The sequence below is a fragment of the Prionailurus viverrinus genome, chromosome B2, assembly GCF_022837055.1.
Source record: "Prionailurus viverrinus isolate Anna chromosome B2, UM_Priviv_1.0, whole genome shotgun sequence".
In the NCBI taxonomy this organism is placed as follows: domain Eukaryota; kingdom Metazoa; phylum Chordata; class Mammalia; order Carnivora; family Felidae; genus Prionailurus; species Prionailurus viverrinus.
Genome location: NC_062565.1, coordinates 1,610,652 through 1,630,606, shown reverse-complemented (window position 1 = coordinate 1,630,606; position 19,955 = coordinate 1,610,652). Strand labels below are relative to the sequence as shown.

Here is a 19,955-nt window from a genome sequence, read left to right as displayed (position 1 = left end):
CTTCTACATTCTCCTCATCATTGCCACCATCCTCTGCAACACCTGCCCCCACACCTGCCCCAGTTCCCCCACCTCCCAGCGCCAGGAAGTTCCCCCGCTTCTCTGGCCTCAGATCAGCCTTTCTGTTCCCTGCAGGGTCAGCCTTGGGGGGGCATCAAGGATTCTCTGCAGGGTCAGCCCTGGGGGGAGGCATCACGGAGGGAACCTGCATTTTTCACAGCAGCTACAGGATGGAGCCTGTCGCAGACGCTCAGCATAACCACTCGGGGAAGCCGAGCCCTCTTCCTTCTTGGCTTCGGGACTCTCCCACGGACTGGGGACTTGCTGCCCGGACCACTCACTCTCACACAGCAGTTCTCTGCTTTACGCTGAACTGGAACCTCGAGTGGCCCCCGCCTCCTGCACCCACTTCCTGGCCCCTGATGATCCTCATCGAAAGCAGTAACAGGTGTGGAAGCTTCTGAGGCTTTGCTATGGTCGCTGGGGGTTCTCAGGAGAAACTCCACAAGGAACACATCTCCCACCGTGACCGGAGAGGCCCTGCAGCCCCTCCTCACTCCCTCCCTGCTTGGCGAGGCCTCTGGGGGTCTCACATCCCGAGGGGACGCCACAGACGGCCAGGCTTTGTTTTCCTGACTGGGTTTTGAGTGCAAGAAGACAAAACATCCAAATGTGGGGAAAACATTTTCCTCTGAGGTCGGACGCAGCCCAGTCCTGGAGGCCAGACCCCAAGAGTCTCCGCGGCAGTTCCTCCAGGAGGCCGGGTCTTCCCCGAGGCCCGCGTGAACGCCTGCGTTCCTGGGCTCCCAGAGCACCTGTTCCTTCTGGAAGCTGGAGTCCCCAGGTCTGAATCTCTTCCCCTGCCATCGCTGGCTTTGCCAGTTTGCACGTTCTACGCAGAGGTTAAGTCAGGGATTGCTTCCGTCCCGGCGCACAGCCGACAATCATGTCTCACCACTGACACTTAAATTCCCTCTACATTTTAAGGGCAAAAAAATATTTAACGTGCAAAAAAAAATTGAAATTTGTTGAAAGTAATTTCTGAAAGGGAAAAGAAAAACAGCTATTTTGTTTCACTTCCTCGTACAAGCCTCTCCTAGTTTCTGGTGTTCTGCAGTCTGGGCTCACAGAAAGGACTGAACCCCGGTGATAAGACAGCCGCTGGACGGGGCATCCCAGCACGTTCTTTGCCCCTGAGTAGGGGGGCACTTTGTTTCCGTTTTCTTCCGTTTTTCTGTGTTTTTAGATTTTTAACTGTGAGCAGGAATTTTACAGACAGAATGTTTGTGTCTTTGGAGAGAAGCAGGGCTACCTCACATGGGGGCCCCCAGGGAACCCCAGTGGGAGGGGGCGGCTGCCTCTGCAAGGTCAGTGTCCACGGTTAGAGCCGCCAGCCCCACCTGGTGTCTGGATGGGCCAGAGAAGCATCCAGAGTGCATGTGGGAAACACAAAATACTGAGGGTGCAGGGATGTAATCCGGGAGCGGGGAGACACCTCGGGAAACCAACTCTGCTGCAGAATTTCCTTTATTTGAGTCAGTGATGAGAAGAGGTATGTGTGTGGCGGGGGGAGGCTCAGGGTGAGGACAAAGCCCCAACTTCAGAATGAAGGGACATCCCTGCCCTGGAGCCGCTAAGGGACAGGGGCCAAGGAAGCTTGGGTAGGTCCAACCCAGAGGGGCCGGGGGCCCCCATCAGGGAGTTGCCTTCCTTCAGGGACCCCAGGTTTCCACCCTCGCCCGGACTTCAGAGGCCCTGCAGGAGTGTGCAGGGTGTGGGGGACAGAAGGCCTCACTTGGGAGAGGAAGAGCTTCCACCCCAGAGCTGTCTTCAAGGACAGGAGAGGTTATGAAGGGGGTCTTGAGGGTCTTGCTGCCAGTTCCTGCTTTCTTCAAACCTCCACGATGGGGAAGGACAGACGCCAGAACTCCTGGGGGTCACCTTTTTCAGGGATATTTGGTAGTCTGAGCCATCTACCCGGAAACCTGCTTTTCCTTTGCAATGCAGTGGAAAAAACCTGATATTCGGGGAGCAGAGAGTTGGGGAGATCGGTTTTCGTTGTTCTCAAGCACACGCACGAGCACACGCACACGAACACGCACGCATATCCAGGATGGCGGGGTCACAGGGACGCTGGGTAGGAAGGCATGTGGAGCGAAGATGGGCCCAGTGTTCAACCATGTCCTTCAGGTGGGAGGCAGGTGGCTATTTCTGACGGCCTCTGGGCCTTTCTACTTGGTTTTTAGCTGCTTCAGGTACTCCAGGATGTCCGATCTGACGGTGCTGATGGGAGCCTTGTGGAACCAGCGCATGACAGGGACCCCGTTGGGCCCCACCAGGAACTTCTCAAAGTTCCAGCGGACGTCGTGGACCTTCATGGGCTCCCAGAACAGCTGGTCTGGTGAGCCCAAAAGATCAGAGGTCGGAGGGCAGGAGTTCTGGAGCAGAGATATGAAAAATAGAAAACAGTTTTTTTTTCCCCCCGTGCTTCTGTAAGGTCCAGTTTTATCTGGAACTCTAGAGTACTCACCATCCACGTGTCAACATGTGAACCCCCGACATGCCCCCAGTGAACCACACATTTTAATGCAGCATCACCAATACAACAACCAAGAGCTAGAGAGTATGACAGAAAATACTCCTCCCTTCCCAGTCTGCCTCTCCCATGATTATATCATGGTGCTTCAGTAAAATAATAGCTTCTGTTTTCTTTGCTAAGTCCTACCATTTCTATAGCTTTGGTTTTCTCACCCGAAAAAAGAAATGGTTCGGTTTAGAGTTGTGGTTCCCAGAGTTTGGGGCTTCATAGGGTGGTAAAGGTTTAATAACTATTTTCCGGAGATGAATGTAGAATAACCAACATTTATTTTGACGATAAGAAAAATCAAAAGTCTACCTAACTGTAAAATTTAAAATTAGCAGACTTTTAAAGGATTAGGTCGAAGAAAAATCAATAGCATCACCATTTTTGAGCAACAGAAATGGCAATTTATAGGATTTAACAAATAATTTAATATCGGAATAAATGATGGTCTTTTAGATTCAAGGAGCTGAGCTTTGTGAAAAACTCCCCACATTGCCTTTTTTTTTTTTCTTCAGTTTGCAATGGATGAGTGAAAATTTCAATGGGGACCAGACTTGTTTGGCAGACCAGCATGTGGGAACCTGTGGCCTAAGAGAACCTGGGTGGTTCTAAGACTCGGTGACGCTAAGACAAGTTGCCATACGCACTCTACGTTATGAATTCCATGTCCGTCTCCCTGACTGGAGAGGAGCCTCCAGGGAAGGGCTGGGCCCTATTAGTACTTTTGGGCTCCCAGTGGGCAGAGATCCTCACACCTATGGGGATTCCATAAACGACCGCCGAAGAGTGAATCGCTACCCTTCAGTAAGGGGCGCTGGTCCACATCAGGACTGTCACAGGTTACATTTCCTGTAGTTGAAGCTCGAGCCTCACCGTGGACATTGCCATGATTCTTGAACTTATCTAGGCATTTCTTTCCAAGGAGTCCAACCTCGATCCAAAATGAGCCCCGTGCTTTCGGGGCAACTCTGCCTATGACCAACGCCTGCCAGGTGTGTGGGCACTCACCTTCAGGAAGGTAAAGACCTTCTGTTCGTTTTCTCCATTCACATCCCCTTTCTCAAAGAGCTGAAAGCTGGGGACGAAGCCGCCACCTGGACGCACATACCTGCAATGAACCAGCGTGTTCCCAAGAGGGCGCAAGTTAGGACAAGGAGGGATGGTGAAGGCCACCATAACTCTACCACAAAAGGAAGTTAGGATAAAGAGGGAGACATGGAAGACAGGGAAAGTGAGGAAAGAGAGGTCTCTGGGAGTCAGGACATCATGCTTTATGGAGCCAGTAGAGACTTCCAAGAAAACTGGAGGGCATATTTTAAGGTCAGGATCCCGATTCATTTTTATTGCCCACATTCCTGCCGTCGTCCCGAACTTCTTTTCCATTGGACATTCCCCTCATGTCATTATCAAGGAGCTCAAGGCAGAGCGAATGCTTGAGCACGGCCAGCAGGCAAGTTTGCACCAAAGCCTCACAATGATGTTCTTGGACCCAACGATCCACCACCCACCCTGGAAGTTTCCAGAGGAAGCCGGCCTCCAGGCAGAAGGAGGAAGGGAAATCCTGGCAGGGTCTCTGCAGGGTCCCAGCAGGCACTCACTTGAGCCCGGAAAGGATCTCTGAGTTCTTTCCTGGTTCTTGTTTTCCAAACTGGTTGCAGGGAAAGCCCAGCACGACCACGCCATAGTGCTTCAGCTCGTCCTGAAGTGCGTTCAGTTCTGTGGGAAGACAGCAGCATGGGCAGACTGGCCTGCAGGCCACCCTGCACAGGGAAAGACCACTGGATGGATCCATTGATCATATGAATAAACTGAGGACTATGAGCGAGAAGTTCAAGGTTACAGAGACTGAGGAGGCAGAGCACGAAGCCGGAACAGAAGTTTCCAGAAACAGACCCAAACAGCGGCCATTGTTCTTGTGTGGTGGTTCCCGTAAGTGGCTCTGCTGCGTCATCCAGTGGGGGTGCTTCTTAGAAAGCACAGGTCGGTTAGCCCTGTGGGGCAGGGGTGAGGAAAGGGGCAGGGGCGGGGGCCTGTGTGATTCTGAGTGGAAGTAAGATTTAAATGCCACGGCCACCTTCCTTAGTGGTAGACTGACTGACTGGCCAAAAATTTTCAAGGCAAAGGCAAACAAAATGGACAAGCTACCCACCCCCCCACGATGCCCCATGACCACACACCTGATGCCCAGGCCTCCTCCCAGGAGCACTCTCGGGTACTGTCACCTGGGCGCAGAAATTCAGAGCCTGGTTCCAGAGCATTCTCTCCCCTCTTGTTTACTCTGCTTCCTTGGAACGCTCACGGGGATTCCAGACCACAAACTCCTGTGCTCTCCTGCTGCCAGAAGCTGCTGACTTGTGTCCAGACCCTGCCGGCATCTCATCTTCAGCCACTCTCAGTCCCCACGTATTCGGTCCGCATTACCAGTGCCAGTCAGTCCACGCAGACTCCGCTCTGGGCTCTGCCGCGGCTGCCTCCCCCAAAAACCTCTTCTTAAGTGACAGTGCCTTCCTGTTTGTGTATGTTTCTTCAGCGACCGTCCGTACTCACCTTTGTCTTTAATCCTCAAGAACAGTCCCTTCCTGTGGCAGAAACACCTAGCCGATCCTGGCTCTAACGCTTCGGCGGATTCCTTTAACTCTCTCAATTTCCCCATCTGGAGTAAAGTTTGAATGAGACGCTCTTTACGATTCTCATGCGCTAGTTTAATAAATTATATCGCAGCAACAGAGTGGAAACTATGCCTTCGCATAAATGAGGACACTCATCACGCACTGATACACAATAACATCCAAGATGCTTGATTATGTGAAAAAGCAAGGTGTGGGACTGCACGTGTGTATTCGTGTATTTCTACAGGAGAGGGGTATCTGCCTGCATAGACATTAGAGGTTTATGAAAGTCTACACCCTAAACGGACGACAGTGGTTTCCCAAAAAGAAAGAAATGTGGACGTTTGCACTGTTAAAGCCTTTTGTATCTTTTACATTTTGAATGTTGTGAATACAGTCCCTTTTCAGAACAAATTTAAATTAAAACTGAACATTTAAAAGCAGATTCTCATTCCACGGAATTGCTGTTTATACATCACAACTTTGTTTTTGCTTTTTTAATTTAAGTAGGCTTCATGCCCAGTGTGGGGCTTGAACTCATGACCCTGAGATCAAGGTCACAGGCTCTACCAACTGAGCCAGCCAGGCACCCCTAAACGTCAAAACTTTTAAACTTACTATATTGTTTCCAATTTAACTGTTTGAAGAGAGAAAACTGCTACTTACTAAGTGATATTAAACTGTTATTTAGGCTCTTATAATTAGATCCTGAGGTGTTGTAAAAATTAAGTAAAAATTTCAGGGTTTTTCCTAGGGCCAATTGTACCTAAAAAATAATAAATATAGGGGCGCCTGGGTGGCGCAGTCGGTTAAGCGTCCGACTTCAGCCAGGTCACGATCTCGCGGTCCATGAGTTCGAGCCCCGCGTCGGGCTCTGGGCTGATGGCTCAGAGCCTGGAGCTTGTTTCTGATTCTGTGTCTCCCTCTCTCTCTGCCCCTCCCCCGTTCATGCTCTGTCTCTCTCTGTCCCAAAAATAAATAAACGTTGAAAAAAAAAATTAAAAAAAAAATAAATATAAAGTGACCCCCCCAAACTATTTTATTTTATTTTTTTTTTATTTTTTTTTTTTAAATTTTTTTTTTCAACGTTTATTTATTTTTGGGACAGAGAGAGACAGAGCATGAACAGGGGAGGGGCAGAAAGAGAGGGAGACACAGAATCTGAAACAGGCTCCAGGCTCTGAGCCATCAGCCCAGAGCCTGACGCGGGGCTCGAACTCACGGACTGTAGATCGTGACCTGGCTGAAGTCGGACGCTTAACCGACTGCGCCACCCAGGCGCCCCCCCCCCCCCCAAACTATTTTAAATGTAAGATCTTTCCATAATCTGTGCTTTTGAGAGTATCTTTTTATACACAATTTCACCATTAAATTTGTCTTTAGAGTCCCTTGGTGAATGTGAACCATTTTTTTTGTGGTTCTTTGAAAATTAACTAATTATAATATATATAATATACTTTTATGTTACATATAACTAAATAATTTATTTTAAATATTATATTTTATTATGTACATTATATAATTATATACATATAATTATAATATATATTATATATAATTATGAAATTCATATAATTTTGCCTAAATCAAGCAGCCCCCTCCGTGTTAGCCCTTGTAGGCTGCTGTAACAAAATACCATAGACCTAGAGGCTGAGGAACAATAACAGTGTATTGCTCACAGTACTGAAAACTAGAAGCCGGAAGTCATGGTGCCGTTGTGGTAGGTTCTGGCGAAGACTCTCTACTCTACCAGACTGCACACTGCCCAGCTTCTCCCTGTGTCCCCCCCACGGTGCAAGGGCTGGGCGTTCCGTGGCGTCTAATCCCTCCATGGGGGCCCCACCCTCATGACCTTCTCCCTGTGTCCCCCCACGGTGCAAGGGCTGGGCGTTCCGTGGCGTCTAATCCCTCCATGGGGGCTCCACTCTCATGACCTCAGTCATGAAGGCCCTATCTCCTATCACCATCATATTGGGCATTAGGATTTCAACATATGATTTTGGGGGGACACAAACATTCAGACCATAGCACCTGCTAAGTATTAATTTTAAAATATCAAAATTTAGGGGCACCTGGTGGCTCAGTCAGTTAAGGATCTGCCTTCAGCTCAGGTCATGATCTCATGCTTTGTGAGTTCAAGCCCTGAGTCGGGCTCTGTGCCGACAGCTCAGAGCCTGGAGCCTGCTTTGGATTCTGTGTCTCCCTCTCTCTGCCCCTCCCCACTTGCACCCTCTCTCTCTCTCTCTCTTTCTCAAAATAAACATTAAAAAATAAAATAAAATAAAATATCAAAATATAGTGAACCATGTATCTTAGAGATGAGGCTGCAATGTACTTAAATTTAAGTGGTGTTAAAAGAGAAAATTCCTGGGGGCGCCTGGCTGGCTCAGTCAGAAGTGTGTGAGACTCTTGATCTTGGGGTTGTGAGTTCAAGCCCCACATGGTGTATAGAGATTACTTAAATTAAAACTTAAAAAGAAAAGGAGAAAGTTCTTGGATTTCTTATTATTGAAGTTCCATTAAGACAAATTGATGGGAATAAAAAGAAAAAAGGACAAATTGATGGGACTTTCTATTTAAAAATTTTTTTTAATTTATTTATTTTGAGAGAGAGAGAGAGAGAGAGAGAGAGAGCGAGAGAGAGCAGGGAAGGGGCAGAGAGAGGGAAAGAGAGAGAATCCCAAGCAGGCTCCACACTGACAGCATGGGGCTCGATCTCACACACCACGGGATTGCGACCTGAGCCGAAATCAAGAGTCGGATGTTTAACCAACCGACTAAGCCGCCCAGGCTGGGCGCCCAGGAAATTTGTTTTTGATCAGTTGAGTAGATACCAATGTGGACATGTCAACATGTGGGACATTCTTCTTAAAAGCTGTTCATGTATTATTTTGATTCCGTTCTTTGTGGCGTTTGGTGCACTTAACCTTTTGAATTAACCTTGAAAACAAGCATTTTAAAAAGGCAGAAAAATTCTTGGTGTGTCAGAAACTGCATTTATCTCTACTGCAATCCATCTAAAACTTTAAATAACCACGTCTGGACCAACAGGGAACCCAGAGTCTTCCCCAGGAGCTCACGGAAAGAAAGAATCCACCTCAGGCGTGGCAGAAGGTCGGGCCAGGTTTGGAGAGATACAGCATCTTCCCAAACGGCCACCATACCAAAGATCATCGCTTAGAAAACCACATCTCCCTCTTCTGTCCTGCGGCAGTGCCGTGGAACCTGAGTGTTTTCCAAAAGATCAGAGATCAGTCCTCTCTGCTGTTGTCACCAGCGGGCAAGAAAGACAGAGGCGGCCCCTGAAAGCCAGGCTCTGGCCTGGGAGTCCAGCCACGGCTTGGCGTTTCCCTGGTACAGTTACACAGGACATCAGTGTCGCACAACACGGGACCACGGGGAATTAACACAAAACAAGACCACTCCATAATCACATTGGCACACAGACAAAACATGACCCCTGTCCAAATCGCAAAAATGCCCCAAATTTCCCTATTCTTGTCAATGTAAGGGACTTCTGCTTCTTCACTGGCTACAGTTTTAGCCTTATTTTATCCTCCTACCTCGTAGATAGGATCTACTGAGACAAAACTTTTTTTTAATGTTTGTATATTTTTGAGAGAGAAGGACAGAGCATGAGTGGGGGAGGGGCACACACACACACACACACACACACACACACACACACACACACAATCTGAAGCAGGCTCCAGGCCCTGAGCTGTCAGTACAGAGCCCGACACAGGGCTCGAACTCGTGAACAGTGAGATCATGACCTGAGTTGAAGTCGGACACTTAACCGACTGAGCCCCCCCAGGCGCCCCTATGAAGGTGTATCTTATTTTTTTAATTTTTTTAAATGTTTTATTTTATTTTTGAGACAGAGAGAGACAGAGCATGAGCAGGGGAGGGGCAGAGAGAGAGGGAGACACAGAATCCGAAAGAGGCTCCAGGCTCCAAGTTGTCAGCACAGAGCCCAATGCGGGGCTCGAACTCACGGACCGCGAGATCATGACCTGAGCCCCTCAGGCGCCCCTATGAAGGTGTATCTTAATCATTGTCACAGAACTGTCCCCACTTCTTCACTTCCTGACAGCATCCAGTTCAGGGCAAAGCTTCCACCCCTTGAATTCTGCCCCAGAGCACCTAACACAAGCCCAGATTCTCAAATAAGTTCTTTCCAGCACCTTCTTACTGAGGAGCCCCATGGTTCCCCACAGTAAATGTTCTACCTCAGGGCGTCGAGGAACAAACCACCTCGTTTGGTGACAGGCCCGTTCCTGGCCTCTGACTGCATCTTCGGGAGAATCTTATTTCTCAGATCTGGAGATAATTCTGTTGGCCCCCAAGGAGTAGAGTGGTGGCAGGACTGAGGGGGATGGACGCATGGGATCACCACCCCCTCCCCCAGTGGCAAATTGGGAAACCTCTGGAATTAGGATGTGGCCATCTGACAAAGCTGGTTCCAAAAGAATTGAAACACGCGTTCTTACCAGGATACTGAGCTGTCAAGCCACAGTAGGAGGCCACGTTGACGAAGAGGACGACCTTGCCCGCATACTGCTTGAACTGGATGTAGTCCCCGTCACTGAGTGTGAGGGCACCGTACTCGTAGATGGTGCCTGTCACCCCCGTATAGCAATCCATCTGGAATGTAACAAAAACAACCATAATGAGATGATATTGACATAAACAATGATCCCCAACACCCGTGGACTTTTGCAAGTGCTTGACGGTCTTTCATGTAGTACCGTGGAAGTCTAAGAACTGAGGACACTTTTTCCAGCAATATTTTTAGTTATGGCGAGGCCACCACTAGAATGTGTGTCTTGTAAGTGACATTCCTTTTTGTGGGGAGGGGGGCTGTCTGGCTTCGTCGGTAGAGCACATGACTCTTGATCTTGGGGGTGTGAGTTTGAGCCCCACATTTGGTGTAGAGATTATTTAATTTTTAAAAAATGTTTACTTACTTTTGAAGGAGAGAGAGAGAAAGAGAGACAGAGCATGAGTGGGGGAGGGGCAGAGAGAGAGGGAGAAACAGAATCTGAAGCAGGCTCCAGGCTCTGAGCTGTCAGCACAGAACCCGATGTGGGGCTTGAACTCATGAGCCATGAGATCAGGACCTGAGCTGAAGTTAGAGGCTTAACCGACTGAGTCACCCAGGTGCCTCAGGTGTAGAGATTATTTAAAAATAAAATCTTTAAAAAAAAAGTGCCTGTATGTGCATGTGTGTGTTTGTATGTGTGTGCATGTGTATATATGCGCATGCACATGTGTAGGCACACACGTGTGCATTTATGTACACATGTGTGCGTGCATGCATGCGAATGCACGTGTGTATGTCTGCATGCATGCACACATGTATGTGCACACAAACGTGTGTATGTGTGTGTGTGCACGTGTGACGCTCTAGCCGTCCCTGGAAGATCAGCATGAGTGTCCCCCGTGCTCTGACACTGCACGCTAACACCATGCTCGAGTCATCCCAGCCCTTCTAGAGTTTTCTTAAGAGATCTCTGCAGTTTTACATCCATTTTTCATCTATACGTTCTTAAACTGTGATTTCCTTCCCCCAGAGCTGGGCCCATAACGTGTTCTCCATCTGGGTCCCATGGAGGCCGTGCCCAGAGCTTTGCCAGTGCGGTGCTCACTGGTACAGAACTCATCTTTCTTGTCCCCTGTTGTGGACAGCCGTGACTGCCCCTGGATGAAATGGGACACAGGGGAAGGAGCTGCCCACCCACAAGCAGCCGTGTTCCAGGCAGACCGGGCCGGGTGACAGGCTGGACTGCTCTTGTCTGAGGAGATGGCAGACCCCTGGAGACCGCACAGAAGTCAGAGAATTCTAGAACGATGGAGCGGGAGCCTCCAGGGATCTGGTCCATAAAGGACGGCCTGGAGCAGTAAGGGGACCGCCTATGGACGAGCTTCCGCAAGGAAAGGCCACATGCTGTCCACTTCTTGAGTCTGTAGCTGCTTCCTCACTGTCCTGGAGGAGGAGGTGACCCTGGGCAGGTGCCTTCTCTAGGTGTCCGCCCGTTCGTCCACACCGGAGCACACACGTTGATCCAAACGTCTGGGAACGCTGGCCTCCGAACGCCCCTAAGATGCTGTCATCCGTGCGCCTGTGTTCCTGTGCCTCTGCCTTGGCTCCACGCAAACCCTTCCTACTAGTTGCCTTTTTCGCTACTTAACTTAAAACATCACATGGAGGGGCGCCTGGGTGGCTCAGTGGGTTAAGCGACCGACTTCAGCTCAGGTCATGATCTCACAATTTGTGGGTTCCAGCCCCACGTCGGGCTCTGGGCTGACAGCTCAGAGCCTGGAGCCTGCTTCGGAATCTGTCTCCCTCTCTCTCTGCTCTTCCCCTGCTCATGCTCTGTGTCTCTCAAAAATAAACAGTAAAACACACACACACACACACACACACACACACACACACACACTGAAATCGTTCCAAGAGCTGTGATGCGTGCACCTCTTGCCTTCATGGGACCTTACCTCTGGGCTCAACAACAACTCCTGGCTTTTGTCTCTCATGTGGATATCACCCCGTAAGTGGGACACAGAACCCCAAGAAAGCCGTACACTTGAAGGGTGGACCTTCCCAACTCCAAGGTGAGTTCTGCTCCAGTCTGAAGGGATCAGGATACTCTAAAATGCAGCCGTTTATTCAGAGGATGGCTTTCTACCGCTGCAAGTCCACGCCAACCAGGCGGTAGTGGCTGGCACAGACCGGATGCCTCCCACAGGTTGCGTCTTGTCCTCTCCGAGAGGGGAAATGGTCTTACAACAGCTACCAGTCTTTGGGCATTTTATATGCATCATCTTACACATCACAGGGACCCAATGGCAGAGCGCTCAAAGTGGGTTGTGGACCTAGACAAGTATCACCTGGGGACATATTAGCAATGGAAGTTCCTGGGTTCTCCCGAGACCTGCGGAATGGGAAGCTTTGCGGGTGATGGGAGAAGAATGAATAAAGGCCGAGTTTTGCTGTGGCTCGCAGTCTCCAGGCAGGGCTCCCAAGGCATGTAGACCGTAACACTCCTACAGCTCCTGCGAGACTTCCTCTCACGTTTTACCACTGCAGCTTTGCTCTGGTCAGTGTGACTTCACTAACCACAAACACCCCCCTACGTATACGTTAGCAATCGTCACCAAACATACAGATCAATACACATCTGGAGGGTCTCAGGACTGAGGTCTTACTAAACAGTAATAACTAACCTTATTGTAACAGCTGCTCGCCCCTCAAGGTCTTGGAAGCCTTGCTTCCAAATTCCTGACACTTATGCTGTCCCCCAACCTCCTGTAACCAGTCACTCCTCACAACCCCAGTGCAGCTCTTCCTGTCCCCGGGTCCTGTCCCTGTGCTATAATGAAACCACCTTTCTGCACTGAAAACGTCTCAAGACTTCTTTCTTGACTGTTCACGGGGGGCCTCCCACCTGGTTGTTGTCTGGGGGTCCCTGCACTTTACCACGGTATTCTCCACCTTCTACAGAGGAGGGGGAGGCCAAGAAAAAGGGACGTAACTGGTTTAAGGCCACAAGTGAGGCTGTTTTTGAATGAATTTGTCTGGTTTTAAAGTTTAAACCTGTCGGTACCTCAAGACACCTAAGGAGTCCCCACCCTGCATCCTAAGGCTTGCACACATCTTTTACAGGGTGGCTGGTGACCTCCAGTGTGGGGACTTCGGGGCATCAGGCGCTTTGCGACCTGAGAGCAAATCCTCCTCCTCTGGTACAAGCTTTGTCCCCCCAGCCCACCCCCAACCGCTGCTCACCAGCCCACGTCCCCTAAAATTACATTGGGCCAACAAATACTGGCCTTGTGTGTTTTATTATTCCCCGGGGGAAAAAAGCCCCTGTTCCCTGACCCTGACGCCCCAGAGTGCATCCCGGCATCAGCTAGCTCTTTTCCCACGAGCTCCAGACCAGGGGCGCGGCGCCCAGGCAGCCTGGGTCCCACCTGCGGTGGCACCACCGCCCGGCCGGGGGCCGCTCAGCAGGGCTCCGGACACCTCGGCCTCGGACGAGGCCCCGCAGGCCAGGTGAGTCGTCGGGCGCTGCGGTCCGCTGGGTCCCCAACGGGACACTCACCCTCATGGTCTGCGGTTTCGGGGCCGGCTGACCGAGGCCTCCCAGGAACAGGGGGAAGAGGCACGAAGCCCAGAGCGGCGGGGACATGGCCGGTGCGCGCTCGCCCAGGAGGCTCTGCGCTGCCCCGGAGCGTCGGCCCCTTTTGAGCGCCTGGCGGGAGCGGGGCGAAGGCGCGCCCTCCAATCGCAGGGCGGCGTGCGCGCGCGCGCACACACACACACACACACACACACACACACGCACGCGCACGCACCTGCCCCCTCCCCTCTCCCCTCCTCACTCTCCCTGTCCCCTCCCCGCTGCCCCTGCAAGCTCCTGCTCCCCTCCCCTTCCCCACTCCCCCTGCCCGCTCGCCCCTCCCTCGCGCCTACCGCCCTCCGCTAGCCCGGGTGCATCCGGGAGACGTCTTGCACCTGTTCCGGCGCACGTGTCCGGGCGGGCGGCGGCGGAGGCCACTCTCTGGGACCGGGAAGTGCCGTCCCCACCCTCTCCAAGTGACCGGCCGCCCCTAGGTGCTCCCCGCATTCTGGAAGTGAAGCTGCCGCCACTGAATCAGAATCTGCTTTTTCAAAAACGAGCGTCACGTGGTTCGTGTGCGGAGAAAAGTTTGAGAAGCGCAGTCCTGGAGGACGGTACCTCTCTGTCCTGTGTCCCAAACCTCCATCAGTAGCCACGGCGCACTGTGTTTCCTAATGACGCAGTCCGGCCGTGGGGCCCGAGTGTCCCCCGGAGAGGACCTCGTTCGCGTAGGTGGCGCAGGCGGGGGGGTCACACCTGCAGGGCGGTCGCAGGAGAGAACGACCTACACTGTGAGTCCGGAGCGGCCCTGGGCTGGGGTCTCTCCTGTAAAGCACCTGCCCGCTTCCTCCGAAACACCTGTCATTGCGAGGCCCTAACGGACACCGGGCGGGGGCGCTGCAAGGCGTGTGACTGGGTGGAGAGGCGCCCCCACCCGCTCTCCCACCTGCTTCCGCCGGCTTGCCCGCCGGCTCGGCTCGGCTAAAGACCCCTGTGAACGGAGGTGCTAAGTCCTTCCTTCTCGGCTATAAGCCCTTTCCGCTCCGCCTCTGCCAGGATCACCCGCGCGCGCCTCTGCGCCTGACCCCGAGGCTGGCGAACTCTCTGAAAAGACAGGCTTCCTGTCGGCTCAGATCTCCCGGCTTTTCTCAGGGGCCTGTAAACTGGCCTGGTCGCTGATCCCTGTTCCAGCCTGCAGGTCCCCAGGGCATTTGCAGCAGCTGAGCAGAAGGCTCCCTCCGGGAGTGCGCAGACCTACACGCACTCCCAGGCTCTCCGGCCTCTCCCCGCTCTCAGCCCCCCAAATAATGGCCCAACCGCAGACTATGAGGTGACTATGAGGTGCCGGAGACCATTGAGTTCAAGACCCCTGTGCACCACTGACCAGCTCCTTGACGCAGAAAAGGCTCAGGTCTCTGAACCTTAGTTTTCTCATCTGTAACATGGGCATAATTAATAGTGTCTACCTGCTAGGCTTCAGCAGTGCTGATAACCATACAGGACTGAGCCCAGCGCCTGACACCGGCAAGCAGCCATTCACACACTCCTGTTCGTGCTTGAGGAACTGAGGCTGGAGGGAGGTCACCAGCGGGTCATGGTGAGATGAGAGCAAACCCGGGGTTCCTGTTGTAGGCCCCTTGGTCTTCTCCCATATAGATCATCAGTTGTGACTAAATCCCCACCATCTCTCATGTGGACATTTGCTCATCATACAGTAACCCGCCCTTGAGTGGTGAGGACCCTTCATCACAGATCATCAGTAGGGCCGATGGCCCCAAACCCCAGCTCCCCGGGTCTCGTTCCAACATTCCTCGTGAACTTTCGAGCGCCTTGGGTTGGGGCTTCCAGCAACCAGAAGTGAAGGTGTGGGGCACACACCAGGATGCACCTGTCTCCGGTCCACCGGAATGAATGTCAGGGCTCCGTTTCCCTTCTCTCCTCCTTTGGAGCCTGCATCCTGACCTGCTTCCAGGAATTTTGCTTTGGTCCGTCCCTTGTCTCCTTCCTTCCAGAGTCTTCTGTGTCCATCTTCCTCCACGCTCCGCCTCTGTTGTATGATCTGCTGGAGATCAACTTTGTTGACACCACTCTTATGTTGAAAATGCTTTGGTTCCTCCCTAATTCCTACACCTTTAATTTGAAATTCTATGGAGCACTCCAGATTTGACATCGGCCCAATTTCCGGGCCTATCCTTCACTCTGTAAATACTACGTTTCTGGCAGATTGAACTTGCTTCATCACCCCAAGTCCACCTACCAGGGTGTTGAGTCTTGACCTCTTAGGTAAAACCTGGGCCAGTACTTCGGGATCGTTCCTGAAAGGTTTCTTGATAGATTAGTTACATATTTTTATCAAAAATAATGGGACACAATTCTATCAAATAAGACTTCAGAGGTAACTCTCTGAGGCCTGAGATACTATTCAGGTCCTAAAGAGCTTGACCAGGCCTTGAACTGGACCCAAGATCAGGTCTGCTAAAGCCTAGGGCAGAAAAGGGTGAGACTCAGATCAGTTTGTCTCAGTCACTGTTTCTGTGACCCAGTCAGGACTGAGCAGTTTATAGGACATGGGGAGGGGTCCTGGGGTGGGGGTGGGGGGCAATGATCTGCTCCAGATCATAGGGAGGGGTCCTAAGGGGATCAGTGATCTGCCCCAGATCATAGGGTGTTATGGGCTGAATCATGTTCCCCCAAAAGATATATTGAAGCCCTAACCCCCTGGACCTCGGAATGTGGCCTTATTTGAAGATAGGATTGCTGCCAGTGTGACAAGTTGAGGTCATACTAGAGTAAGGTGGGCCCCTAATCCAATGTGACTGGCGTTTTTTATAAAAGGATGGCCATGGGGCGTCTGGGTGGCTCAGTCGGTTAAGTGTCAGACTCTTGATTTCAGTTCAGGTGATGATTGCACGGTTCGTGGGATCAAGTCCCACATTGGGCTGCTCGCTGATATCATGGAGCCTGCTTGGGATTCTCTCTCTCTTCCTCTCTCTCTGCCCCTCCCCCACTCACTCCTGCTCTCTCTCAAAAAAAAAGAAATGTTACTTGGCTTCAAATCTAACTTTTTGTTTGATTTTAAAACTTCTTTGACTTCTTTAAATGCACTAACAACACGTATTTGGATTTTGAGAAGAGTGATGATTTTGCTGTTACATTTCTGTCCAAGTTCATGACTACTACAGCCTTACCCTTGAGCATGCCTCAGATCCAGGCTGGCTGTGGCCTTCAGGAGGGCCGCTGGTCCTGAAACCGTGTCCTCGGGGGCCCTGCCACCATTGCCAGAGATCCCACCCTCATCTGCTCCGAGAGATCATTCTTGTGTTCAGTGAGACAAAGGAACGTGCCCTTTCCCAGGTGAAGCCAATGTCCACTATTCCCACCCACATGTTTCAGGGAGTGCCCCCGTGTCCACGCACAACTGTGGGCGCTGGAGACCCCGTGGCAGCCACGAGAGTTAACCAACTTGTCCTCCATAGACCCAGCCGCCCCCAGCAAGGCGATGTCCCAGAGCCTCTGTGAGTCTGGCCTTCCTCCTCCCTGGGAAGGAAGGGACACTTCAAGCCAAAGCCTGTCACCTGGGCAGGGATCTGGGACTATGAGATGAACATCTTCACTGCCTTTGACACTTTGTATCTTTTCATTTCTCCACATCTTTTGGGTTGTTTCCTTGTTTGTTTATTTTGAGGAAGAGAGAAAGCAGGGGAGGGGAAGAGGGAGGGAGGGAGGGAGAGAGAGAGAATCCCAAGCAGGCTCTGAGCTGTCAGCACAGAGCCCATTGCGTGGTTCGAACCCACAAACCGTGAGATAATGACCTGAGCCTAAATCAAGAGTAGGATGCTCAGCCGACTGAGCCACTCAGGTGCCCCCATATTTCCACATCTTTTAAGAGGAGGCCACCAGACCTCTTGGTGATTTAATTTGACCAGATTTCACCTTGGGAAGACTGGAAAGAGAAAGTATTGACTCGGAAACCTCTAAAATTTTAATGCTTGAATATTTTAGCTTCTTGAATTCATATATGGGCTTTCAGAGGCCCAGAAAGTGGAGCGATTGCCCCTCTGGCCTCAGGTGGCCTTACCTGAAAAGCAAGCACTGGTCTCTGTCCCTGTGCCATCAGGTCAAGTCAGGGGCCACAAAGGGAAGCTGGGAAGTGTCACCTCTTCCAGGGGACTCTCCACCAATGGTTCACGCCAAGTTCTGGCCTGGGACGTCCCTGCAGCTCCCAGCCTATGTTGGGGCAACTCGTCCTCTCTCTGGACACGACCTGCAGGAGCAAAGTAGAAACGCAGGCTTCAGAAGGGGCGCCAGAACCAGAATGGGAGAAGATAGGAGAAATAGAGCAGTGGTGAGGGGAGAGGGGACATCAGGGGGGTAGGGGAAGGAGCGAACAGAGTACGAGGAACAGAAAGGGAGGAGAATCAGTCTGCATCAACTCCCTGTTTACTGAGTATCAGGAATATTTAGGTAGATTTTCTTATGAAAGCATCACCAGAATAACCATAAGGTTAATACTTTCTCCGTGTTATAAGTAAGGATATAAATACAGAGTAAAAACAAATAGCTCCCCAAGTTCCAGGCCGAGTAATATGTCGAGCTGGGACTCACACTCAAGTATGTTCTGATCCCAAATCCGGACCCTGTGGTAACCGAAGTAATGGCCCCCAAAGATTTCACGTGTTAATCCCCGGAACCCAGACGTTATCTTATCTGGCAGATTTTGCAGATGTGATCAAGTTAAGGATCTTGGGATAAAGGGATTACCCCGGATGATCTGAGTGGGCGCTAAATACAATCACACGCATTCTTAGGGGAGGGAAGCAGGGAGATTTTGCTAAGAAAACAGGACAGGTACGACAATGGGAGCAGAGGTTGGAGCATCGCCAGGAAGGGGTCACGAACCTTCTTCCAGTTGCTCTTGATGTGTTCCTCCTTCTGAGCCCTTACCACAAGCAGCCTTTCATATCTCTGTTTCTGCAACAGTGAGGTAAGGCATTTTGGGCTTTTTCTATCATGAACCTCAAGATTCTTCGAGTCTCCACACATTATCCAATTCCAAAGCCACTTTGAGATATGTATAAAACAGATAAATATATAGATATATCCCTATTTATATCTACATTTATCTCCTATTAAATATGTAGATATCTAAAAAATAAATATATAGATATCTGTATCAATGTAGGTGTATTTATGTTTGTGTATATATGTATAGGTAGAGAGACAGAGAGGGAGGGAGGGCGATTTATTATAAGGAATCAGCTCATGTACCTGTGGAGGCTGGGAAGTCCCAAGATCGGCTATCAGCTGGCTGAGAACCAGGACAGCTGATGCAGTTCTAGTCTGAGTCTGAAGGCAGAAGACTGGTGCTCCAGCTCGAAGACAGGCAGAGAGAAAGAATTCTTTCTTACTCAGCCTTTTTTTTTTTTTTTTTTATGTTTAGACTTTCAACAGATAGGATGAGGCCCACCCACGTTGTGGAGAGCAATCTGTTTTCCTCATGCTGCCAATTTAAGTGTTACTCCCGGGGCACCTGGGTGGCTCAGTTGGTTGAGCTGTTGGTTTTGGCTCAGGTCATGATCTCACGGTTTTGTGGGTTCAAGCCCCGCATTGGGCTCTGTGCTGACAGTGTAGAGCCTGCTTGGGATTCTCTCTCTCCCTCTGTCTCTCTGCCCCTCCCCCACTCATGCTATCTCTGTCTCTCAAAATAAATAAATAAATGTTACGTTCATCTGAGTGATAAATCACTAAATTTTACTCATGAAACCATTATTACACTATATGTCAACTAACCTGGATTTAAGTAAAATTTAAAAAATTAAAAAATATGTATATATGTCACTCTCATCTGGAAACACCCTCATAGACACACTCAGAAATAATGTTCACCCAAAATATATGGGCACCCCATGGCCCAATCAAGTTGACACATTAAATTAACCATCATGGTGAATGTATTATGAAGATTGACAATGTGGACGACATCTTTTTCTTTATATATTTAGATAGGTAATGTCTACCTATGTTTAATCACAACAGTAATATACCATATAATTATATAATTCAAGAGATTGGATATAGTGTTATAAAATTCTAACGTCTTTACATTGTGGAGAAAGAGGGTAAAATGAGGCAGATTAACTATTTATGAATAGAATCTGATACATCCCAGATGCATTTTGTAATCTCAAAGAATGTTCAAAGTGTATATAATCATCAACCTTATGAGAGTGGGGGAGGGGGGATAAACATATACCAAATAGTTCAAAAGAAAACTAGAATGAGAGAATATGGGATATAGAACAGAAGAGACAAAATAGACACCTAACACAGAAAGATAAATAATGCTTGAAAGTAAAGGGTGGGAGTTACTAAGCATAAATAAACCGAAATAAAATTTGCTATGTTGTTTATAGACAAGGTAGACTTTAAGGCAAAATGGATAACTAAGGATTTAGAAAAAAATTTCGTACTGATTAAGCATACAATTCACCAGGAATATATAATTACTATAAGTTTGTAAGCACCTAATAGCATAACTAACAATATATAAATTAAAAATTGACAGAAACTGGGTCACCTGGGTGGCTCACTTGGTTAAGCATCTAACTCTCAATCTCAGCCCTGGTCTTGATCTCAGTG

General features: G+C 50.0%; 1 protein-coding gene across 3 annotated transcripts; it reads right to left on the bottom strand.

The window, feature by feature from the left end:
• Positions 1-1,511: 1,511 nt before the first annotated feature.
• Positions 1,512-19,931, bottom strand: GPX6 (glutathione peroxidase 6). Of its 3 annotated transcripts, none has more exons than XM_047858546.1 (7): positions 19,894-19,931; positions 18,216-18,377; positions 17,395-17,580; positions 9,687-9,840; positions 4,183-4,300; positions 3,593-3,692; positions 1,512-2,438 (listed from the first exon to the last, which is right to left on the bottom strand). In XM_047858546.1, exons 3-7 carry the CDS (start codon positions 17,428-17,430, stop codon positions 2,232-2,234), a joined length of 615 nt encoding a protein of 204 aa, XP_047714502.1. In that variant the 5' UTR covers positions 17,431-17,580; positions 18,216-18,377; positions 19,894-19,931; the 3' UTR covers positions 1,512-2,231. The 3 variants fall into 3 exon arrangements, with proteins under 3 accessions (XP_047714502.1, XP_047714503.1, XP_047714501.1); XM_047858547.1 differs by having other exon boundaries at positions 18,216-18,287; positions 19,894-19,924; XM_047858545.1 differs by lacking the exons at positions 17,395-17,580; positions 18,216-18,377; positions 19,894-19,931 and adding an exon at positions 13,299-13,426.
• Positions 19,932-19,955: the final 24 nt, after the last annotated feature.

Excerpts from the sequence above, each read along its gene's own strand:
- GPX6 (XM_047858545.1), bottom strand. The coding sequence starts at position 13,385 with ATGTCCCCGCCGCTCTGGGCTTCGTGCCTCTTCCCCCTGTTCCTGGGA. Across the intron at positions 9,841-13,298 it reads CGAAACCGCAGACCATGAGG|ATGGATTGCTATACGGGGGT; the intron begins GTGAGTGTCCCG and ends GTTACATTCCAG. Across the intron at positions 3,693-4,182 it reads GAGATCCTTTCCGGGCTCAA|GTATGTGCGTCCAGGTGGCG; the intron begins GTGAGTGCCTGC and ends GGTTCATTGCAG.